The 24,769-nt window shown below is 39.2% G+C and overlaps 2 protein-coding genes and 1 pseudogene across 7 annotated transcripts; 1 reads left to right on the forward strand and 2 right to left on the reverse strand.

The window, feature by feature from the left end:
* Positions 1 to 1,309: 1,309 nt before the first annotated feature.
* Positions 1,310 to 3,799, forward strand: LOC104430782 (annotated as a pseudogene).
* A 6,318-nt stretch (positions 3,800 to 10,117) lies between these two features.
* Positions 10,118 to 14,236, reverse strand: LOC104438500 (signal recognition particle 54 kDa protein 2). The gene is made up of 9 exons (XM_010051660.3): positions 13,971 to 14,236; positions 12,935 to 13,034; positions 12,601 to 12,754; positions 12,182 to 12,332; positions 11,953 to 12,101; positions 11,282 to 11,382; positions 11,011 to 11,168; positions 10,751 to 10,865; positions 10,118 to 10,631 (listed from the first exon to the last, which is right to left on the reverse strand). Exons 1-9 carry the CDS (start codon positions 14,199 to 14,201, stop codon positions 10,351 to 10,353), a joined length of 1,440 nt encoding a protein of 479 aa, XP_010049962.2. The 5' UTR covers positions 14,202 to 14,236; the 3' UTR covers positions 10,118 to 10,350.
* A 5,683-nt stretch (positions 14,237 to 19,919) lies between these two features.
* Positions 19,920 to 23,994, reverse strand: LOC104438501. 6 transcript variants are annotated; one of them, XM_039307926.1, is made up of 5 exons: positions 23,770 to 23,994; positions 22,256 to 22,694; positions 21,200 to 21,796; positions 20,997 to 21,063; positions 19,920 to 20,414 (listed from the first exon to the last, which is right to left on the reverse strand). In XM_039307926.1, the coding sequence occupies exons 1-5, from the start codon at positions 23,967 to 23,969 to the stop codon at positions 20,335 to 20,337; spliced, it is 1,383 nt and encodes a 460-aa protein (XP_039163860.1). In that variant the 5' UTR covers positions 23,970 to 23,994; the 3' UTR covers positions 19,920 to 20,334. The 6 variants fall into 6 exon arrangements, with proteins under 6 accessions (XP_039163860.1, XP_010049963.3, XP_010049964.3 ...); XM_010051661.3 differs by having other exon boundaries at positions 20,997 to 21,796; positions 23,800 to 23,994; XM_010051662.3 differs by having other exon boundaries at positions 20,997 to 21,796; positions 22,256 to 22,709; positions 23,800 to 23,994.
* Between the last annotated feature and the right edge of the window lie 775 nt (positions 23,995 to 24,769).

The raw sequence follows: 24,769 nt of genomic DNA on the forward strand, positions 1-24,769 counted from the left end.
ATTATAATGGTACTAAAGCAATACATGTTTTCCAAGCTGGACCCCTGAGAAAATAATCAGAGCGCCACAAGATCGAGCAAAAAATACCACCACTTCTGCACACACCACAAAATTTTGATCATAAATACAAGAAAGAAGCTACTCCTTGGCATGCAGCTTGGGAAAAAGATTGTGTTTATCTGTTTTCAACAATAACTCCTTTATTACTGCGACAAATTGTCTCTTAGTCGCAACCTTTGATTATCGAATTTTCTTGTAAGAAAATACCTTGTTAATATTCAGAGGAAGACGGTACTGAATCTAATATCGACTGTGACTACCGAGATAGCCAACACCAATCAAGAGAGAAGCACTTGTTGTCGCCTTGGGAAGCAACTGGAGAAGTGGCCTTTGTTAAAGAGCGAGAGAAAAATTGAGCTTTGGTAGAAAATGCATTTTCCCTAGCTCCAAGTCCATGCTTGATCACCACAATTCAAACAATGTGACTGTTCCTTTGTGAACCCTCATCATTCGTTCCCTGTATCGTGGTGCTTTTGGATGTAATATCTTTGTACTCCGTATTATACGCGGGATGAGCGAGTCCACTGTAAATGAGAATTCATTTGACCCGTTTGCACTTTACGTCTTCTCCGTCTCATTTTCACTGAGACTTGAAAGTACCAGATTCACTAACTGAACTTCTGCGGTTGCTGGGTTTGGAATTCGCAAGTTGTCTCGCCTTGACATTCCTATTTGAACAATCAAAATATCCAATTGGTATGAGAACTTTTTATGTTTCGAGAGATGCATTCCTGGGTTGCCGAGTGAGAGTCCCTGAGAGATGGATTTTGAGGTCTAAACTGCAGTTGAAGTTGAAGGAAATGATGGTTGTGTTAATAGCATTGCACTTCTTCATATTGGTCGTTAGGAGAGAGCGCAATTTAGGAAGAAGTGTGCTGAGAGAATGCAGCCCTAAGATGAGGCCGTTGAGTGGAGAGAGCATGGCCGTCGCCGTCGTCGGAGAGCGACGGTCGTCGTCGAAGGAACCACTAGACCAGAAGGTTCAGCGCGTTGGGTAGAGTCCAGAGGAGTGTCAAGCGTCAGAAGAGGAGGAAGAAGAGAGAAGGTAAAGAGGCGAGAGAGTGCCGAGTTTTTCCGCCCGCGCTTTGGTTTGAATTAAAACGACGTGGGAGAGCAGAGAGAAGACGTGGCGGGCCCGGACGACAGGTGTCGAAGCGTGAATGGATCAGAGAAAAATGACGTGGAGCTTTTAGGGTATAATATAATTATAATATTCTCTCGACCGACCCACCCGGGGTCTGCCGCCACCATCTCCCATCTTCCCGCCCTCCCTCTATCTCGCTCGCCTGCCCTTTGTTCTGCTGCTTGCGTCTCTTGGAAAGCGTCTCATGGTGCGCACGACTTCTCCTCCGCCGTTCATCCATTTCCGAGGACCGATCACGGTGAATGGGCCACTTACTTCGCCATTCGTCGCTGTCGATGGACCGATCACGATTAATGAGCGTTCGATCACGGTGAGTGGGTTTATCCTTCGTCGCTTGTCTATTTCGGCCGATCGTCGCCGATGGATCGCCGTTCGCAAGCTCTTGGAGGCGGGGACGATCGATGTCGTTTCGGCCTGGGGCTCCAATGCAGTTTTTCCTATTCCTTCTTTGTTCTATTTTTTGGTAGGCTTTGCCAAATCAACAAACCGTCGATTACCCGACCTTCAGGCTCGTCATCGTCGGTGACGGAGGCGTTCTTCCTCATTTTCCTAGTTTCGATTTGATTGAACGACTCGACTGCTCGCTTGTGTTTTTTCTTTGTATTGGTTTTTCTCGAGTGCTTTTCATGTGATTGTGTGTGTTGGGGGATGGGATCGTTGCTTTTGGTAGTGATTTCCTAATTTTTTCGGTGTAGATGCTTATTATCTGGAATTAATGGGGAAGTGTTCTTGCGTATGCCTTGATCGAGGATTTACCGCGGAAATGTATATTTTGCCTTTTAAAACTTGGTTGCTGGAATGGAGGTGAAAATCGATTTTTTATGGGTTAGGGCTCCCCTAAGAATCTTGGGCATTGATGTTCTTGATCTTTGTGGGGAGTGTTGTTTTAGTTTGCCTCATAACTATTTATGCATTTCGCAGGCAAGACGACTTTCGTGAAGAGGCATATGACTGGAGAGTTTGAGAAAGAAATATGAGCGTACGTGTCTGGATTGTATTGTTCTTATTGTTTTGGGGCCCGCTCAATTTGTGATGGGAGTTGATTGGATTTTGATTGGGGATGAACAGCGACCGTCAGTGTTAACGTGTATCCGTTGGATTTCTTCACAAACTACGGCAAGATTAGATTTTCCTGCTGGGATACTGCCAGCCACGAGGAGTTTTGTGGTCAAAGAGATGGCTACTGGTAAATAAATGGGAGACTACGCATTTCTTTGTTAGAACTTATTTTCGTATAGTGTGCCAAATTTTTTGGTATATGCCTTCATTACTATGTTGTTTCAGATTCTTTTGATCACGTTTGTTCTGGATTTGTAAGTTTCAAGTGGCATGTATAATTGCTCATATGGGTTTGGTTGTTTTCTTCTGCAGCAATGGTGCCCAATGCGCCATCATCATGTTTGATGTTACTGCCACGTTGACCTATGCGAACGTCCCTACATGGCATCGCGTGCTCTGCAGGTTTTCCTACAATGCATTTTCTAATCAAAAAAAAAAAAAAAAAACTTTTCTGTTTGATAGCTTGTCCTTTGTATAGAAGTGGCTTTTAACTTTTTAAGTCCTTTTGATATTAGGGTCCGTGAGAACATACCCATTGTTCTGTGTGGAAACAAGGTGGATGCAAAGAACAGGCAAGTTAAGGCAAAGCAGGTTACATTCCACAGGGAGAAGAATCTCCAATACTATGAGATTTCTGCCAAAAGCTACTACAATTTTGAGAAGCCTTTCCTCTATCTCGCCAGAAAACTTGTTGGGTAATTCAAATTATTACTGTACTCCTCAGATCATCTTTTGTCTATGTCGTGGATGATGTAACATGTTGTTTCTTTTTGGAACTTTAGGGACCCTAACCTTCACTTTGTGGAGTCTCCTGCTCTTGCTCCTCCGGAAGTACACGTTGACTTGGCTGCCCAGTAACAGTACGGAACCCATCTCTCTTTTCCCCATTCGGTGGAATTCCATTTGCTGATTTAGGAAATTATTTGCCTGCTTGCCATGGCGTCCCGATTCCTCGAGTGCTTATGACATTTTAGATTTGAGTTAAAATTTCATTTGTTGACTTTCTTATGCTATATCCGTTATTTATATATTCACACATTGGCACACATGCTCAAACTTGCAATGCAGCCAGAATGTCTATTTGGTGCATTACTTGCATTTGACAGCCAGCTACTGTGCTTGCAGGCATGAGGCGGAGCTTGCTCAAGCTGCTAGTCAGCCTCTTCCCGACGATGATGATGATGCACTATAATGAAGGCTCTGCTGTCATGAGGCTGCCTCTTGAAGCTCATGTTGTGCACCCTTTTTTTTGTGCATTGTCATTTATTGAAAAATAATGATTTGGTGACATGCAGAATGATGTGATTGAACTAAGTACCCAGGATTCGTAATAGCTTCTTAGCAGCTCCTTTTCCTTAAGAGTTGCTGCAGTTGGTGTGCTTTTTTCTTGTTGGAGAGGACTTAATATTTTATAAGTTTGAGCTTCAATGCGACTGTTCCGGAGTCACTTTGAATTGAAGTATAAGATGCTGCGTCCCATCTGGATATTCTATGTTCAACCGCCAGTGTGTTGAAGTGATCTTATCTTGCCCCTTTCTTTGCGCATGCCATGGTATAGCTACCAAGGGATTGTGAAATGCAGCAAATTTTTGCGTGGTATGATGTTGTACCTTGAAAACGCTTTCGTAAATATATTTCATGAGGAAAATTTCTGGGTCCCGAAAGCATGAATGAGGGAGTCGTCATTGGACAGTATGGAGTGGAACTTGGTAGTCTTCAGGGGCTTAGGTAATCGAGGGAAAGTCTTATGTTGATCCATAAAAAAGCGTAATCCGTGAAAGTGCATGTCGGGTGCCAAACTTTGGACGGTTTAGGGTGTGAATATGAACTCTTGTTCGGCTTGTATTTAATATTAATACTATTTACTCAACTGCTTTTTTAATTTATTACTTTATCTACTTGCTTCCTTGTTTGGATGTTTATTTTCAGTCGTCGTTTGATTTGATTGCATTATTACCCTTGATTGCATGGAAACAGAGGCCTGCGTGTTAGGCCATAAAACCAACCGAGATTGCATGGAAAGCTTTCCTTAAAAGAAAATAGGTACTGATCACGGAGTTAGTTTAATCTCTGTGGGTGAGTAGGGCTATGAAATGGTCAGGTTAGGTTGGGTTAGGATTGGATCGAAATTGGTCCAACTTAAAATCATCCATTTAGCTTGAATTGTGCTATTTATATGCAACACAAATTTAATAACATGTATTTGACATCTATCCACATAGTTAACATATTTTAAAGCTCTTTAGGGGTATATATTATTTGGACGGAATTGGCTATTTCGATTATAAGATGGTGAAAGAAATTGCATAGAATTTTCATTTTTTTGTATTGATTTATAATGAGGAATAAGAAAAAGTTAGTATTTTGTGGTGAATTTTTGAAATCGCAGAGATGAATGACATGGGGGAATTGAAATTTTAATTAAATGAAATGTAAGATATCGTAAAAGATTATTTATGCTGATCACTAATTGTAATCATAGAATTAATGTTAGAATATTAAGTAAAAGTAATAATGTTAAATGTGACCATAGAAAGGTTTACTGTGTTACTTGACAAACAAAACTTACAAGATTGATAAAAAAAAAATTAATGAGAAAAAAAAAACCGTTTCGATATTTTTGATAAGTGTGAATTCATGCGTATTTTACAAGCCCATTAAGACTTCTTTAAACTAAGAACAATTTGGGGAGTTCATTGTTTTTCGGGGTTGGGTTGGATAAACTATTAACCCATTTAACATCATATTTCTTTGGACGTAGTCATTTTAAGTCCATTGAAATCAATTTATTGAATATAATTAATCATAAAATAACTCAACCCATCAAATATGAGTTATATAGGTTAAGAAATGAATTTTTGACTCACTTTGACAAGTCCAATTTTCTCTCATAGTTTTCTTTTAAAAAGAACTATCTAACACAAAGTAAGTAGTAAACTATCTTGAGTATACATCAACAATCATGGTAACCTAAATAATCCAGATCCCCTCAAGTTAGTTGAGATTTATTTTCCCTCTTGACCAGTTTATGCCGAGGTGCGTTTCCGTTTCTCATATAGCATAATAAGTTCACAATTTTCAATCTCTATTTGTGTTTTTCGGAGGATTTGTACAATGCAGAATACGAAGGAATTGATCCATCCCATATGGATTGTCTCCTGTTTAACTGCAAAGTAGATTCATTCTGGCATTTTGCTTGTATAAAAACAATGGGATTGGGTTTGCATGCTGTAGGCACCCGCATCTGGAACTGTTGACATTTCTCCACGCTATTGGGTTCATAATACTCTTGTTTTGTACCACTCCACTGGAACGATTTGTTTAATGGCTCGTAACCAATATGTTTCTGTTTGAAAATTTAACTTATCATTACTTTAAGTAAGTACAACGCCTACCATTAATGAAGAGTGGTGGACTTGTGGATAGTAGAGGTGTTTGCCTAGACTGAATTCCTCGGCAACCATCCGACCTGAAACTCCACTGGCGCTAAGAGAAGCCTGCAAAGACAAGGATAGGTCTCACAAATCCTTCATGCTTATATCTCTTTGGTCTTTCTAAGATCCTCAGTCATGTTGGGTTTGCTGGATTTACTCGACTGATTACGGTGTGGTTCATGGACGTTTTCCAGCATTCCCTGTCTGAAACAGGGTAATGCTTGCCATTGAACTCTAATATAGGAACTTGCAACGTATATCATATTCACATAATACCTAACGTGCAAGCAATCATCTTGTGTGAGTTTTATGACAACCTACATTTGCATGTGCTGCAGTGGTGACTGCCTGCAAAGTCCTTGCTGGATGGATGGCGTTCTAGAATCCTTACTGCAGAGATATTTTCCTGGTAGGCTAATTTGGTAGAATATTCACTATTCACCTGATATACTTTGGAGTTTAACTGTGGTATAACTGATACAATGGATGACTCTGCGCCATCGGATTCATCTTTAACTATTTTTTAGGGACAGAATCAGCATCAGTTTGGCTTCAACCAGTGGCTGAAATCTTGGATGCAGTCATGTCATCCTTCCAGTCAACTGCAGTTGCAGCAGCAATTGATGCCCCAAGCATTTAGAGAGCAGCAAAATTAAGGGTGCTTCTCCAAAAGCAGAGTCCAGCTTTTGGAATAGATCAGATGTGGGTGGTGTGTTTGCCAATGTTCGGCCTACAGCACAGATCGGTTATCCCGTACTTCCCTGTGGTGATGTGGATGTTCTATTGAAGGTGCTATTATCTCTCTCTACTAGCAATTAGCTCATCAAAGAAATCGGTTCTAAAACATTTTGTAGCATCCGAATGTGTTTTTAAAACTTAAGTCAACCCATTTATTATCCACACCATTAGACATGGGTTCCAGACTTGTTTTTCCACTTCCGATGATAACTTTCTAGCTACATCGGTATTTTAAAGCGTTTTTATTATAGAAAGTCAATTCCAACAAAATAAATATATATTTATATATTTCTTTGGACTTTATCATTTTAAACTCATTTATAACAAATTTATTGAATACAAGTTACCCATTTAATGACTCAACCTATCAAATATGGGTTATATAAGTTAAGAAATGGGTCTTCAACCCATTTTGACAAGTCTAGCGGTGAGTTGAAATTTTTGTTTCACAAAAGTAAGGCCTTCTCATGTCTCTTTTTGACTCATAATCGACTTAGAAAAGTTAGTGGCAACTCTCTTGTCATAATAATTAAACCAAAAGAATACAAGAAATCAAATTGCGATTGATAGAGTCCGTACAACGCATAAGTGCTTCCTTCCTTATTTGCGCTCGCGAATACAAGATCTTCTAAATTTTTTAATATATATTATTTATATATTTTTTTAAATTTTATTTAGTATTTTATTTTTTTGTTTTTTCTTTGGATTTTCCTTATTTCTGAATTTTTTAATATAATAATATTTAAATATATTTCAAAAAAATTTCTTAAACACATTAGATGAAAGCTATACTTAACAGCAAATGGAGGTGGCAAAATGGTCCTAGAACCCATATTCTAACCCATATTTGGATGCCTCATGCCGAACCCCTTCCAATAACTTTTGGATATTCATCAAGTCGTCCCAAACCCTATATGATTTTGTAAAATGGTATTTCGAACCTATCTCACTTGAATTATTGGGTACCCATCGCATACCACACATTATAAAGGTTATTATTTTCCCTAGACATAGTTTTCTAATTAAAAGAACTATCTAAGACTAAGTAGTAAACTATCTTGAGTACACATCCACGATCATGGAAACCTAAATAATATGGATCCCTGAATTTGAAATCTCATATAAATTTTTTCCCTTAGTTGAGATTTCTTTTCCCTCTTGACTTGACTTACCATGGTGGTATTTCTCAGGTTGAAGAACATGACTACAAAGAAAACTCTCTTTTGGCTGTGGCTACCATTTGTTTCTAAGTTATACTGCGATGAGGGTCTTGTGCATGCATAATATTCCTCTTATCAAAGACGTTCTCGATATGGCTGAATATTTGCATTTGCTGTGTGGCATGGCCTCTGGAATTATCGAGGCACTGGTGTTGACAGAGGTCATGTTTCATCAAAAAAAAAAATTAACTGAAACTTCAGATGCATCGTACATGGATGATAGAAAAATCAATCTAAATGGACATATATTACAGTTTTTCTCATCAAACTGTTTTTGTTCCACATTAAAATTAAGGCTTCACAAAAAGAAACTTTGCAAAAAAGGAAGCAGCCAGGCTAAGCTTCATTCCCCCAAAGCACTTGGGGAATGTGGATGCTTTTTGGACTCTTCCCTCATGTATCCTCAGCACCTTCTATCATCACGCCAGACGAAAAGATCTTTGTACCTTCTTTGCTGCGAACTGGCCACTAGCGATTTAGAAGTAGAATTAGATTAGGCTTATGAGAGATAATTAGGTCATTAGCGCATAGCGGATTATCGCTTGGAAATTCCATGAAAGAGGAAAAAAATAAGAGGGGCATTTGCCAATATACAATCTAGAAGTGAACCTTGAAAGGAAAAATCTTAAAGCACTAAAACAAGGTGAAACAAATGAGAAAAGTGAAAAGCATCCTCCTCCTAATTGGTTGCCTCCTCCTCTTTCTCCTCCTGCTACGGCGGGTCAAACACAAGGATCCACCATATAGCTGTGTAAATGAGGATCGCAGGAAACTCTTGGGCTGGTGAAAAATATGTCCTCTGGGCCAAGAATCTCTCCATTACATCTCCATATCAATTCTTGATAATATGTAATAATGTCATGTCTCCATATCAATTCTTGATAATATGTAATAATGTCATTTATCAATGATTCACAAAATAGATAATGAAAAAAAAAAAAGAGAGATGAATTCTTTTCTTTTTTTTAAATTGAAAATGAAAGGGCACTGAGCAACTTGCAACTTCATTTGAAGATACTCCAAGGAACGACTGACGGTCAGGTTCATTCGGTCGCCATGAAACAAAATGATATGGTAAATATGCAATCTATCTTAGTTGATAAGCATGTGTAACAGGCCGGGGCCAATCGATCTAGCGTTTCCCGATCATCTAACTTTTAGAAGCAACTTTTAGAGAGAGAAATTCTAGAGAGAGAAGTTTTGAACTTGTATTTCAACTCTAAATGAGAGGGAGAGGAGACCCCTATATATACAAGTACATGATAAACCGTATCCGTAGATCTTTCATCGATTTAACGGTGAAGATCGTACCTTCCCAACTACCATCTACCCATATTTATTACATAAATGTACAATTACCATATTGTTCACCCCTAGGAGTATTCTAGACGACTCGAGAAAACTCTAGCACTTAGTATCCGAGGGTCGCTTGTTCCACAGTTGAGTCACGGCCATCGTTTATAATCCTCTTGGATTGGGCTTTCCTTCGGGCCATGACACATGCACAAAATTCGTAATTAAAATTTAATGAAATGAAAACTATACTAAATGAAGATTATAACAGTACTAAAGCAATACATGTTTTTTTTTTTTTATTGAGTTATCTATAAGCTATTTGCTCAGGTCAAGCTCAGAAGAGGCTCAGGAAAGAAAAGGGACGCCTTCCTTCCTTCCTTCCCCGCAGTCCTGAAGTTTCTTTTTCTCATTTCTATCTATTTTGCGAGAAAAAAGAGAAATAATATATACACCAATTATCATAAAATTTGTCTTATAAGTGCCATTGATAGTACTCCCACTTGATAGTACCCCAAAATCTCTAATTATGAATGCATTTCATTAGCGAAAAATAACTGATTTAAAAAAATATTTTTCAAAAAAAAAAATCACTAATGTTGTTTAAAAGAAAAGAAGAATGAACAAAGAAAATTTCCATTATTCACGAAATTATTTAAACACAAATTATTGTCAATCATATAACATTTTTTTATGATTATAATTTCAAGTGATACAATTGGTTACTTTTAACTCATTTATTTTTTGTGAAACAAACTAATTAACATAAGAGCTTCGCTTTGAAGTGGATATAGAACTTTTCCTCCCCAATATTGACAACCTTGGTACCGATGATAAGTGTATCCACTTTGATTTCAAATTTTTGAAGATTGGATGTTGTTACTAATTCATGATTTGAAACATACAGAGTCAAAATATCATTCTAGATTATGCAATAATTTTTTATGAAAGCCTTTCATTTGCTTCTTTTCAATGGAAGATTTATTTTCCTAGAATGTATCCTGATTTTTTGCCTGATTCTTCTTCTAATGATTGATTCAACTTTTGATCAAAAAGATATACCTTTGTTATATTTCATATCTTTAACAAGTTTAGTAATAAACATATCGGCCTTATTGTTCCAATGGAGAGAAGAACCTATGATTAACTTTTCAAGAAATTTCCAAATGAACAATTTCAACAAAAATTTTCAATTCCTTATTCTGCTATGTTCAACTCTATGTTTTTCTCTATCCGTAGAGTACATTGAATGTATAGAATTGGCTATCCTAGAGTTTCTCCTATTCGTATTAACAGCTTCTATCAAAATCTAATTGGTTACAATTGAACAATGCACTTAACAAATCAGCCATTATGAATCGCCACCTCCGAATATGCCCATCATATCCTACGCAGTACCCATTTACTTCATCAAGTTCCGCAAACCGCCCCTGCCACCGATCTGCTTTAGCATCTGAGGTGGGAGAACTCCGCTCACGTGTTGTGCATTCAGGTTTCGAGACCGTGTATTCATATCGCACCTCCTCATCGGGATCTTAAGTCCCTTCATTTTGCTCCAAATCTTTGCAAGCCGCTTATACTCTTCCAACATTTCCATGACTTCACTGATGTCGCAACCAGAACCCCTTGCTATCCGCATACTTCTCGATTCATTCATGATCTTTGCATTCGGACTGTCTAGCTCTGGAACAAATCGAACTTGTATAATCAGGCTCAGAGGCAAGGATTTGAACTTAAGACCTTCGCTGCAACCATAAGACACGATAATAAACAGCTAAACTACATATCACAGCATGACTTGCCTTCGTTTGTCATTGAGTCCATCATGGTCATGTATCTTTTGATCTTCGCCTGGCTTTCTACCTCTTGATCCTTCGGCATCAATTCAGAACTTAATCCCGGTAGCATGGAAAAGACCTTGATTCAAGAGAAGCAAACCATTGGCCTAGGTCATTATCGACTGATCTCGACACATGTTTTGTGCATTCTCATGCATGCATGGGCATAAACGCATGGGGTGACAAGATAAAGCGTCATATCCACTGGTGGAAGAAATACAAACCTGGCCTATTGGACCCATTTTTTGAGTGTTCTGAAGATATTCATACATGATTCTCAAGGTAATGTTCCCTTCAGAAAGCTTTCGTAAAAGCTCAGGCTGCTGATCTTCAGGCACCACTTCGTGAATTTTGTCCATAAACCCAGACCAGTCGCCCATACCTACGTTGAAAAATAGTTTCCCCCAAAATATCAAATCACTAAAAAAAGGCATCTCACACTCATACATATCAAAAAGACGCATCGAAAGGCAGTACCCAAATGAAACTACCTACCTAATAGCCGGCTAACAAAAGGCTTAACATCAAACACGTCAAACTCATCCATATGCTCTCCAGTACCTATAAAGATCACGGGACTTTTCGTTGCCGCAACACTGCACCCGTAAACAAATAAACTCAGACCAAAGCAACATACGCAAGCATTTTTATATTCCAAAGTATCGTAAGTTAAGTAACCTTCGACGGGTAAAACTTATCCATGCTGGATTCCCAGCTATTTTTTTTTTCTATAGAGAATATTTCTCCTTCTGTCACCCGGAAATAATAATCACTTTCGATTACAACAAGTATAAATGTTTATTTATGTGATCTTTCACCTAAACTGACGTATAGTAACAATCCTGTAAAGTATGAAGATCTAACAATTAGAATCCAACGAAGAATATAACTAGTGATATTCATTCAGGAGCTATAATTCAGAATAGGGTCATAGCTGCCACCATTTAAAGAAAAACACACACACACACGACATATATATGGGAATGCAAGATAGCAGCAATCTACTCCAAAGACTCGTATTGCAACAGTATGCAAACATTTTGTCCGTGAATCCACTCTATTACCCCATTCAAATACTAGAAAACCACTTCAATGGTGGGGACTGTGAAGAGGGAAATATGGAAAATGAAATGGCATGTCTCTGACTTAACCAAATTAACACTTACGCACTAAGAGCACCACCACCCTTCGCATGACCATCCATCTTAGTCACAATAACAGCCCCAACAGGAACACTTTGCTTGAATGCCAGTGCTTGATCAAATGCAGCTTGACCAATGCTACTGTCCATAACAAATACGATGAGATCTGGTTTCTGCAGCATATCATGCAACATGTTAAAATCTTAAAGAAGCAGAGATCCAATGGAAAATGCCCAAAAGGATCATATGCTACCGTTGCTTCAGAAACTTGACGCATTTCTTCAAAAAGAGCAGCCTCCTGCTTGTGACGCCCACTCGTGTCAACAATTATGAGATCACAATTTTCCTTTTTAAATGTTTCCACACCTTCAACAGCAATTTTCACAGGATCCGATTCCGCGTAACTGTCACAGAACTTGTATCATTTGATGGCCAAGAAATTGAATCGAAACATGACAGTCCTTAATGTTCAGTTCTGTGAGCCCGCTCAGGTGTAAATGAAGGATAAACCAATCGACATGAGAAAGAATTTATGCATGATGAAAACAAGTGCACTTGGAGACCTCAAGTTTCCTTACAAAATCTGACCGTGCTACTCATTTTGTTTGAGGAACTAGGTGTCTGCAAACAGGAGCAGAACAGAAATAAAATGCAATGCATGAAAGAAAGTACCTTCCATAAAATGGAATTTTAGCTTTGATGGCGTTCTGCTTCAACTGATCAAAGGCGCCAGCTCTAAAAGTATCAGCACAGACAAGAGCTGGCTTCCAACCTTTCCTTTGATGATAATATGCATACTTGGTACACGTCGTGGTCTTACCCGATCCTGCCACAGTAATGCGTACTTGAAAACTCTATTCACGCATCAAAGCATAAACAGTACATAAAGCCTCCAAGCAAACTGTAACCACTAGAAGAGAATGCACGGATGTAACAATGGATGATCCATATCCCAAGCAGCTAGATTCACAAACATCAACTCAAGTTAAAGGAGATCTTTAAGCACCTTGTAAACCAACAAACATAATGACACTTGTCTTTCCTTTCTGAGGAGTAAAGGAAGGCTTCCCCGGATCCAACATGTTGCATAGCTCATTAAATATGGCCTGAAACAAAAGTAGCCACAAGTGAACCGCATGAGTACTTCCTGATCACATTTAGACGGGGATGAGAGACAAAAGTCTGACAAACGGTGCCATGACGGATGCGTCCTTATAATATGATCAAACGGATCAAATAACACAATACACACATCTACGGGATATTCCACCCATCCCCAAAACACAAAAAAGTACATGGAATAGAGCTATGCTGAAAGCAAAGATCATATCAATACTAAACATAAGAACTAGCATTTACAGTCACATTAATGTCTTGAGGAGCTAAAGTTCTTCCAAACGAGATGCCACCGGAGTAACACATTATTTTTATCCCCATATAGCAAATCAAAATTAACCACATATCTAGAAAGTAAAGTACGACGTTTCCTAATCAAAGGCAATTTTTTTCAGGAAGAGATCCTATCAAATTGGAGTCCAAAAATCTAAATACATACTCAAAATTGACAATTTCCTGAAGGAACAAAATTAATGATTTCCTACTTTAATTAAAAAAAAAACCTTAATCGCGATGGTTGATTCACGCAGCGAGATGTGTCGCATTTTCTAATAACACTGAGCTCACAGCCACGTGTCAACGTAGGCACACCAATAAATCCTATCATGAATCACCTTCCTACGTATCGCAATTGAAATATTTTAGGAACCCCATCCAATATATGGACTTCATCAAATTATATGCAAATTATTCAGCAAAACTTCATCAAAAGCCCGGGCGAATTCACGTACGGCTTAAATAATATATATATATATATATGATAACATGCATACTCTGTACACGTCGTGGTCTTACCCTATCCCGTCATAATAATGCTTGCTTGAAAACTCTATTCCCACGTCAAAAGAAAGGTTGGAAGCCAGCTCAATCCAAAAAAAGAAGGAAAACAGGAAAAAAAAGAAGAAAATAAAACAAAGAACCCGTACCTGCTGGATGATCGTGCGCTTGTTGTGCCCAGCGGCGAGGTCGTCGAAGTTGACGATGCGCTTGACGTTGTTGTGCATGTCGCGGACGAGCTGGAACCGGACATCGGCGTTGAGGAGGGCCCGGTTGATCTCATTGAGGCACTCGTTCAGGACCTTCTGGTCTACGATCGTCGCGTTGTTCATCTGCCGTATGGCGCGGGTTATGGTCCCGCCTAACTGTGCCAGCACCATCTTCTTCCGCTCGCGCAGCTGGAGGAAAAACTGTTGGAACACAACACCTAATATAATAATAAATCGCCAAAGAAACGTGTGCTACAGCACCACGTCTCTCTAAGCCGCCTGAGAAGAAAAATAATGAAGAAAGTACAAGTCTTGGGCACACAATAAAATATTATAGTTGCTGCTGAAGACTTCAAGGAGCAAGAAGCAAAGTTCAACTTTGCTAGTACTTGCACGTGAAGGAAACGCAGCCCACAATTGTTGACTCCTTAGCCAAGACAATTGTTGACTCCTTAGCCAAGAAGAAAAGTTCAGGCGGTAGAGTCCAGGCGGCGGAAGATGATTATAAATATGGTTGTACGTGAAGCATTTGAAATTAGGCCAAAGTGCCTCAAAGGAGAAGGCCAGAAGGCCTCAAGGAGCAGGAGCAGGCCGGAAGGCCTCGAAGAGAGGCATCGCAGCCTCAGGTCAACAGGCCAGGGAGAGGATCTCACGCCACATGCAGGCGGAGAACCTCAGGCCATCAAGGAAGCCACACGTATGTGAGCTTCAGGGAAGCCTCCAGCAGTGAGAGCTTTGGAACAGGAAGAAATAGGGAGAGAGACAGTGAGAGAGTGAGATTTTAGAGAGAGTTAGAAGCTTAGCAAAGTTTGTGTGTACTCCATTAAGCCTTTACAAAGGCATATTGTGTAATATAATCTCTCTGTGTTTTTACACTCTCTCCCTCCAAGTCCTTTTGGTTCCAACAAAAACGAGGACGAAGGAGGATGAACACGAATCGCGATGACAGAATCCTCAGACTCTAAGGCCGGGGATTCGAGAGTTTCTGATCTCTCAAGATACGTTTCCTTTCTAGGGCTAGAGGAGGAGGCAGGAGATAGCAAGATAATTGTGATACTACTGTCAACTACTACTTACTATCCTAAAAACTTAAATTTTTATATGCATAGGTGATTCAAATTTTAATTATTTTAACGATCATGATTATTTTTATGATAAATAAAGATAATCATTATCCGTAAGAAAATACGAAAGTAGGATAGAGGGGGGAGTCTTGGTTTGTTTTCTGTAGAGATAATTTGGTTTTTTTTAAGTGTGTTTTAAATAATCGTGAGAAGACCATGCGTCGCGCCCCGTTTGGGATTCTCAACCAATCGGCGGGGGGGGGGGGGCGGTTTGGGTTTGTCAGTTAATGGGCCTCAAATGGGCTGCGTTTTGGGCTCAAGGCAGAATGTTTGTAATTTGGGCCTGTCCTATTCGTGGACCGAAGCAAACTTACGTGAGGACAAGGCAAAAATCGAGGGAAAAATTCCACATAAAGACCTGAGGTGCTCTCAATTTCTCAAATAAAAATCTAAAATGTTCTCATTTTTTTCAAATAAAGGCATGAAATAAATCTTATTTTTTAATAAAGGTCTGAAGTGACGATGTCAATCTCAAAAAAGAATTTGACTTCACCAACTAGTCAATGGCATTTTCATCCTTTACTTTTCTTCCTTTTTTTTTCTTCTTTTATTTTCTTTTTACATTTTTTCCATAAAAAGGAAAAAAAAAAAATAAAGACAAAAAAAAAAATGCAAGTGGGATGGTTAATGCGTGTTTGGTAACGATTGTTTCTAGAACGCAGTTCGATCATAAATGATTCTTTTTTATTTGGTTAACCAAATTAATTTCTTTTAATTTTTAAATAATTTTTAAATTTTTTTTTTTTTCTTTTTTTTTTTCTTTTTGTCATTTCTCTCTCATGTTCTTCTTCTTCAAGTGGCCGGTCGTCATCCGGCCACCGACCGGACAAGGGTCGGCGATCTCACCGGAGTGTAGCTAGCCCTCATCAACCAAGTCTTACCGGTAGCTGGGATGGGTGAGGCTCGCCTGGCCACCGGCGAGGCTGGGCAAGGCTCGACGGGGCTGGGGGAGGCTCGCTTGGCCACCAGCGAGGCTCACCCAGCCCCGCTGAGCCTCGCTGGTGGCCAGGCCGGCCTCGCCAAGGCCGGACGAGGCTTAATTGGCCACCGGCGGGCGGGCGAGGCCCACCTAGCCACCGGCAATGCTTACCTAGCCTCGGCGAGGCTCGGCCTCCGACAAGCTCACCGATGGCTGGGCTTGCCTTTGGCGAGTTCACTAGACTAGTTGCCAGCAACCAGCGACGATGGCGACGAACAACGGCAGATAGCAACCACGGGATGGCAGTTGATAAAGAAGAAGAAAAGAGAAAAAGAAGAAGAGAAAAGGGAAGAAGAAGAGTTGGTTTTGATTCTTAAATTTGTTTCTGGAACAATAATCAATTTTTTTTATTATTCTTGATTCTATTCCAAATCTACTTCCGAGAACAAAAAAATAGAAATTTGTTCACGGGAACAAAAATTTTACCAAACACGATTCTGTTTTCAAACTGATCCCGAGAACAAAAAATCAGAATCGGATATTGTTTGGATGGTTACCAAACAATGCCTTAGTAACCAGCCCTCCCTTGTATTTAGTCTCTGCCATATCATTGAGTGCTACCTTAGGTGAGAATGAAGTCACTTTAGACCCTATTTGAAATAATGTCCACTTTATATCATTATTTGAAAAATTATGGGCATTTCAAGCCCTTATTTGAAATTTTTCCTAGAATCAAAAATGGATTCAAATTGTTATATCGATCAGATTCGGTTCAAATGAATTCTTCCTTTGCATAAGAAATTTATCATTAGCTGATGTCAAATACAACGCAATCGAAACTCAACGTTGGCTCAAACCCTAAAATTGCAAATCGAAAACTGAGGACTAGCGCTTTCCAACTTATGAACTTCGAGCAATAGAACGGAATACAAAGATGATGTAAAGAATTCTTGCGCGTATAAATCCTCCGGAGTGGCTCATAGGCAAACCATCAATTAATGTATCGTACGCATTGGATTAGGTCCCTCCCATACATCGAGCCTAAGGTGAAGAATACACCTGTCCAAAACAAAGTCGAAACAATATATCAAGACTCATAATAATGACATCTATGAAATCGATTCTACGAATGGGTAATTGATGGCTTTGCATTAAACTCGAGAATTCGGAAAATCTTTTCCAAAAAGGTAATTGATTGTATCACTTCAAAAAAGTAATCATTAAAAAATGTTTTCTTTGTCAACATTAATTTATACTTAATTATTTTCGTAGATAATGTAAAAGTTTTCATTCAATCATCTTTTATTTATTCTTTTTAGCTATATAACCTAATGGAAAGTATGGGTGTGTTTGGCTGCACCCTGTTTCATTCAGAATAGAAATTTCTGTTCCCAGAACAGAAATTTCTGTTTTTTTGTTCCGGGAACAAAAAAGGAAGCAACGCGTTTGGGTGCGTTTCTGTTCCTTTTTGTTCTTTTGTTCCAGGAACAAAAAAAAACAGAAACAAGAAACACAAATTTTGTGTTTCTTGTTTCAAACACAAATGAGAAATACTTTTTTTTTCTTTTTATCTTATTTTTTGTTCTTTTTCTTTTGGCCGGTCGCCGGCCTCGGCCATGGCCGGCGACCGGCCAACGAGGGGCCGGCGGCCTCGCCCAGCCACGGCGAGGCTCGCCGGCCCCGGCGAGGCCGAAGCTCGCCGTCCCCGGCTAGGCCGAGGCTCGCCGTAGGCCGGGCGAGGGTCGGCCTCGCCCGGCCGGCGAGCCTCGGCCTCGCCCGGGCGGTGGCCCGACGAGGCCGCGCCGCCCGCCGGCCGGGCGAGCTCGGCCTCGCCAAATCAAGGCGAGGCCGACCCTCGCCGGCCAAAAGAAGAAAAAAATGAAAAAGAAAAAAAAAAGGAAAAATAAGAAAAAAATAGAATAAATAAAATAAATAAAAAAATTATCCAAATTTACCAAACATGTTTTTGTTTATTTTTATTCCGGAACAAGTTTACCAAACGCGTTGTTTTGTTCAAAAATTGTTCCCCGGAACAGAAACACTTTTTTCTATTTCTGTTCCCTGGAACAATTTTTAAACAGAAACACAACCAAACGCGCCCTATATGTCCAATTCATATTCCTCAATAAACTAATGACGCGAAAATGTCGGCACAATTGTGACGACATGACATAGTGACGTGGCAAAAAATGGCGTGGCAATATGTCATGGCATGTGTATGGCATGACAAGCATGACATGGCATATAATGGGTGACATGGCATAACGACATGGCAACCCTAAACGGCATGGCAACTTAAATGGCATGCCACGTGAATGACATGGCAAATATGCAATCTATGCTATGTGAATTAAGGCTCCATCCAATTTACATAAAATATAGTGTTTTTGGAAAATGTTTTTAAGAAACTAATTTTCAAGAAAATGATAAAATTTTCTGATATTTGGCTAAAACTTGAAAAGCTAGAAAATATTTCCCGTGGTACAGTGTGAAAGATTCGAGTTGATTTTCCTATCCTTTTAATAATCTTTTTTAAAATAGATTTTTTAATTTTTATTATTATTATTTTTTAACGTTTCTTTCTACTTTTTCCTTTTATTTTTCTTTTTAATCTTCTTTTTCTTCCTTCAACCATTCATTCAACCACCTGTCACGATGATGGCTGCGTCCAGCCAAAGGCAAGCTCGAGTTCACTTGAGGCCAGCAAGCTTGAGGCTCACTAGATTCCATCTAGCCACTCGCCAGAGGTTAGCGCTCACCAATCAAGCAAGCCTCACCAATCTAGCGTGTAGCCACCTCAATCTTGCCAGTATGGTGAGCGGCAAGCTCAAGTCTCGCCCGTGGCCGACAATTAGCCTTGACAGGAGGACAAAAAAAAAGGAGAGAGGTATCCGATGGGTACCCAATAACTCAAGTGAGATCAGTTCGAAATACCATTTACAAAATCATACAAGATTCAAGACGATTTGACAGATGTCCAAGAGTTATTGGGAGCGGTTTGGCATAAGGCCTAGATCCAAATATGGGTTCTAGAACCATTTTGCAACATCCAAATGTGTTTTTTAAACTTAAGCCAATCCATTTATTATCCACAACATTCCAACTAAGACTTATTGGCCACATCAATATTTTTAAGCACTTTTACGACAGAAGAGTCCATTCAAATGGATATATAAAGAGAGAGAGCTTAGGAACTTAAATGGAGAACAAATCGAGATCATATTAAATAAATTAAAAAGTTCATGAACTGCCTTTATATCATTATAAATGTTTATGGGGCTCTTCTACGATCTCTCGTGTCCCCATTGCATCTAATCGGGCTTCAAGTGAGTTTTTAACATATAACTACTATACAAAGGATCGCAATATTTTGACACCTTGAAATTTCCGGTTAATAGTAATTTGCATGGTATGACATTTTTTTTTTTTTTTTTTTTTTTTGTGACCCAGGGAACCTCCGCTCTGCCGCTTCGCGGCGGAGAGTAAACCCTGGAGCTCGGGGGCCCCCACCGCCGGCCCCGTACGCAGGTAAGTCGCGAGTTGAGCATTGAAGCACTACGTCCACGAAGTCTCGAACTCTTCCCCTTGGCGTGGAGGGTACCAAGCCTTAACCGCGTGGCCACCGCGGGCGGTGGTATGGTATGACATTTTTCATAATGAATAACGCACAAAATAAATTTGAGTACTGCAAAAACAAGGTATGACAAGGGGTAAGCAGCATAATCTCAGAGCTCAGGCAAGTAACATTTCAGAAGGTTATGTCTCAAGAAGTTCCATTGCTCCTTGGAAGCTGCATATTCCGGCTTCTTGAAGAACATGATGTCTTTCTGACGATTCGCACATCACTTCGTCTCAATTCATGTTAAGTTGTAGAGAATGTACATGTTTTGCACTCTGCATCAGCTGCAGCATTGCGGGTTTGAACCGCATTTGTTTATCTTGTCATAAACGAACCACAATATAGCTGATAATGCATATGAGAGAGCTTTCTACTGAAATAATATGAGGAAGCTGGACAGGAACACAGTCCATCAAGCATAAAAGTTTTGGAAAAGGAGCATCACGACACACGTCGTAGCACATAAAATCAACAGAATCTGCACGTGTACCAGCTAAAGTGAAAAGAGTCGAGCTAAACCTTAAAGCTTCCGACAGGGCATCTAATACATGTCAATATTCCTGGAGAGGCGGGCTTAAAAATTGAAGAATGCCACCATCTTCTGCAATGATAGCCATCTGATAACCTTTGCATTCCATTGCTTCAAGAAGAGAGAGGTGGCCGATGGAGACACCACCTTTGGCAATTTAGTAGTGACATACTCTGTTCTCTGCTCTTTTGCCCTGGAAAAGGCACAGGAGGCATCAATACAGTCCCCAGATTGTCGACTTCCGTTTAGAGGAAATCGAGTATTATTGAACGAACATGTCCTCATGGAATCACTGCAGCATGATCTGTTTGCTACCACACGAGGAATTTCAAAATGAAAATCTAACACAAGATAACAAGGGGCAGACAAAATATCTTTATAATACCAAACTGGAGATTCAGTTAACCATCAATCATATGCCCTCAAAGATTCAGTAACAAATTTCAACCGCTAGAATGGCAGAACTAACAACAAAATAACGCTCAAGTATAACACCTAATCTACGTAAAATTCTTAACTGATAGAACAGTTCAAGAAGAAAAATGGGACTATGGAGAACTGATGTGGCAAAGCAAAAGATCATCATGCTGATGACAATCAGTACAAGCCAGGATTTTAACATCAAGGTCTGCTAGAAATATCTCATCCGGACCATGTATCTGACCATTATAAAGGAGACATGTAGAAAACTAGATCTCGATAGAACTTGGAGAAATGGATCATACAATTCTCTTGCTACAAAGTTAAAGATTTTTGCTACTATAAAGTGAATTACTGTCCACCCAGCGGAATGATGGAATCCGAAAAGACCAAGTTTCTGAGCTCCAACAAGTGTTCATCATCTGATATATGAAGCGAAAGACGAAGATTAGAAATCAATGCTTCTTGCTCCCAACTTAGAGGTCCCGATGCATACAATGCCTCTAATGTGCAACGATATGCATGTAACTCTAATCTGTGGATTTCGGCCTTCAATACCTGTTCTTTATTCTGCCATCTAGTCAATTCCATCTCATTGGCATAACTATTAACATCGTCAAAAGGGTCTGCAGAAAAGTTACTGGATGATTCACTAGCAACAGTACAACTTCCAACGGAGCATGTCACACGGTCAGCATCATCAGACCTTGATTGCAATGGATAAGGACAACCAACATCCCCACTTGGTTTCATTCTACACTCGTCTACTTTGGATAATACGGCTGCTTCTTTCTTTGAATGGGCACATACAGTGTTTTCACCACAAGTTTCTCGCTGAAATGCTGCAGAATCAACCCTTTCTACTGGTGTACATCGAGTTGCACTGACTGGGTAACATCTTCCTTCTTTGTCAATTGCTCTACGTTTCTTTGAAGCTCCAGCAGGCGATTCAACCCTAGAACAGTCATATGGCGATTCTGTTTTCAAAGTATCATGGGACTCCTCAAATACTCGTCTCTTTTTTATGGGAATGCAGCCATCTCTAATAGATGCTTTCGTCTGTACATTTGCAATTTGAATACTGTGGCTGGGACTTTGATCGCGCATCGAGTTTTGACATAGGTCACCTCTCCGGTCATCAGCAATGGCAGGAATCTACGATCAAGAAAAATGTAAGTTAAAAACCAATATCCTAAAGATAGTATTATGCCTTATCAAAACGAATCTATTCAAACGACTGCCTCAAGTGACGAGAGATGGTAGAAGAACAATGAGCATAAAGAAGTATACAACTCTCACAGATGATAGACCTGCCAAGTGCCTACTTCAAAAGTTGCCAGCATGGTGGATTTGAACCCTGCCCTATTCGTTTGCATATTAGACTCAAGCAACAGCCCGTGACTTAAGATCAACTCGATCTATAGTATTCGATAGTCAGCTTGATATGATGACTATGGTCAACCAGCAAATCAAGAAGTAAGAAGATAACAATGACCAAAGAAGATTAAGCGCCAGTACAGATTTACAATTAACCAAATTTCACCATACATAAAGGGAAGATAAACCCTGCAGCACTTACAAGATGAAAGTGCAAGCAAAGTTTCGTGGCCTCACCTGTCTGATCACAATCCACCTGCCGTCCTTCCACAACTGCCTCGACCTTATGTGAGCGTTGCCAACACCAAACTCCCTAGGTGATCCAAGTAGTCTCACCAGAAAGTTACTTCGCCCAAGGACCTTCAACACTATTGCCATTTTCCAGGAGAAATTCTCGAAAACCTCCACAATATCACCTGGACCCCACATGTGCAACGTCTGCAGTGCAGGTGGGCAAGGTCTGATTGCCTTTCCAGATACCCTCTCCATTGTAGCCTCACCGGATGCGCTGCCATAGCTGCAGTATTGAACTGTATAAGTGTGGCCGTCACCACAAGTTACTTCAGCACATTGCCAGGAACCCACGGGCATCTCCTTTGTGCTCCATACTTCCACTTTACTTCCTTTCTTGAATCTCATGGTCACGTTTGTCCCCTCAAATTCCAGCAGATGGAACCTATCGTCCAGCAAACTTGAGAATATGAGATATCAAACACACTGGCTGAACGAGTAGATCAATCATGAAATCAGTGTAACATTTGGAACTGTCTCATGGAGAGAGAGTATTAACAGAACATCTTAGTTGTTCCAGAAAAAAAAAAAAAAAAAAAAAAAAAAAAAAAACACTGCAAGGTACAAGAACAGTATAATGCTTTAACTCCAAAAGAAAAAACAAAAATTAGCAGATTCATAGGAAAGAATGTAAAGTGCGAATAAATGAAAGTATAAACAGCAAAATGAAACACTACAGGGCAAAGATGAACACGCAGAGAATTTTCGCTAAGCATCATCAGTGAGCCAAATGAAAAAAGAGCACTGTCAAGGATTCTTCAAAACCTGATCATCATCAAATCACATCACCATCATATTCATTGTTTCTGAGAATTCTAAACATAGGACAGTAAAAAATAAATACAAAAAAGAAGAAGAAAGTGTTCAGCAATGATGACTTGTATTCCTAAAATAAAAAGAAAGACCTGGTCAAAAGCATCTCAGATTTCCAGCTTCATATATCAAATAAAATAAAATCAGCCTCCTAATTTTTTCTTCTTCTTCTTCTTTTAATCTAGCTGATCAAACAAAGCAACAATCTCCAGCCTGATCGCAAGTCAGTCGAAGCTAAGAAAAACCATCACCAACCTCAAGATCATCCAACTTCCGCCTCAAAAGATTTTAAATTTCACGAAAAAAATTCCTTTTTGTTGGCACCCCTCGATTTTAAATTCGACAAAGAACACCCAAAAAAAGAAAAAGAAAAGAAAACAGAACAAAATAATTGCTCTGTTTGCTTTTCTCTCTCTCTCTCTCTGGGGGACATCAAAGATAGAGAGTCAAAACACGTTCTACTCAAACACAGCCGATTGCAACAGCTTCCCAATGAAATCGCCATTGCCACGGAATATTCCAAACCCAAAATTAGACAACCAAATGACGAACAAGATCACGGGGAACAGATTCAAACGGAAGAGGACCCAGAAACCAAACCAGCACAAAGGAGAAAACGGAAGAATTCGTGAAAGAGAACGACGAACCAAGAATGCAGGCGGGCGAGGACGACGTACCCGCTTCCTCTTCTTCTTGATTTTCTCGATATTCTAAAAGGCAACGAACGGAATTCGACGGCTCTGTTTCTTGGTTTCTGGATTCTTGATGTGTTGTTGGAACATTTGAATCCCAAAGTCACACACACCCCAGAAAAAATAAAAATAAAATAGAAGGGCAGCATAATCATTCTTTCATTTCGGTCGTTCTGTATTTAATTTATGTTTTTATCTTTTTGGTTTATTTGATTAAAGAGATTAAATTATTGATTAATGGTGATTATGGTAGGCTTCCTGTGCCAACTTGCCAGCTTCCCCAAGAAGAGATTAGTTGATGTGGAATTTAGCCTCTTTTTTAAAATAAAAATAAAGAGACGCAATAAATCTGCCACCTAATTCATTTTCAAAAATGTAAGCCAAATTATTCGTATTCCCATCTTAAAAATATTTTCCTAAAAATAATTTCTTATATCACTTACAAAAATGATTAAAAAACATTTTTATCGTTCATTAAAATATTTAGACGATAATGCAAAAAAAAATTGACTAATTATTTCAAATAATAAAATCAATCATTTAAAAAATATTTTTCAAATCATTTATTTTTTTATTAAATAAATGGAACCCTAGTTTCGATTCTAGATTAACATGCTATAACTATGTGTTTATATATTTATGTTGATCGTATGTCATTAATCGAGTCTCTATAAAATCTAATCAAATCGATCAAATTCCCTAACTCGATCCGATCGAAGATTGGGTGAAACGACAAAAGAAATGGGAAAAGGAGCGTCCCCCAACTATATTGACGAATTTGGTGTTTCTACAATTAATTCAGCAATAAAAAATATTTTACTTTCCATCAGGCGTAGTAGACCAAATAAGCCTTTTTGAAACAACAATTATCAATTTGGACCCAAAAAAAAAAGAATACAAATATTGTCAAGAAAATTTGGCCAAACAAAAGAAGAAAAAGAGAGAAAGAACAGGT

The sequence above is a fragment of the Eucalyptus grandis genome, chromosome 3 (assembly GCF_016545825.1).
Source record: "Eucalyptus grandis isolate ANBG69807.140 chromosome 3, ASM1654582v1, whole genome shotgun sequence".
NCBI lineage: Eukaryota > Viridiplantae > Streptophyta > Magnoliopsida > Myrtales > Myrtaceae > Eucalyptus > Eucalyptus grandis.

Bases quoted from the DNA above. Each gene is read 5' to 3' on its own strand.
- LOC104438500 (XM_010051660.3), bottom strand. From the start codon at position 14,201: ATGGTGCTGGCACAGTTAGGCGGGACCATAACCCGCGCCATACGGCAG. The intron at 13,035-13,970 runs GTACGGGTTCTT...CTTTTGTTTCAG, and splicing joins AGCGCACGATCATCCAGCAG to GCCATATTTAATGAGCTATG. The intron at 10,866-11,010 runs GTTTGTATTTCT...TCTTGAATCAAG, and splicing joins AAATGGGTCCAATAGGCCAG to GTCTTTTCCATGCTACCGGG.
- LOC104438501 (XM_039307924.1), bottom strand. From the start codon at position 23,969: ATGATTATGCTGCCCTTCTATTTTATTTTTATTTTTTCTGGGGTGTGT. The intron at 22,695-23,769 runs GTTCGTCGTTCT...GCTGGACGATAG, and splicing joins CTCGCCCGCCTGCATTCTTG to GTTCCATCTGCTGGAATTTG. The intron at 20,415-20,996 runs GTAATTCACTTT...TGCCTTTTCCAG, and splicing joins ATCATTCCGCTGGGTGGACA to GGCAAAAGAGCAGAGAACAG.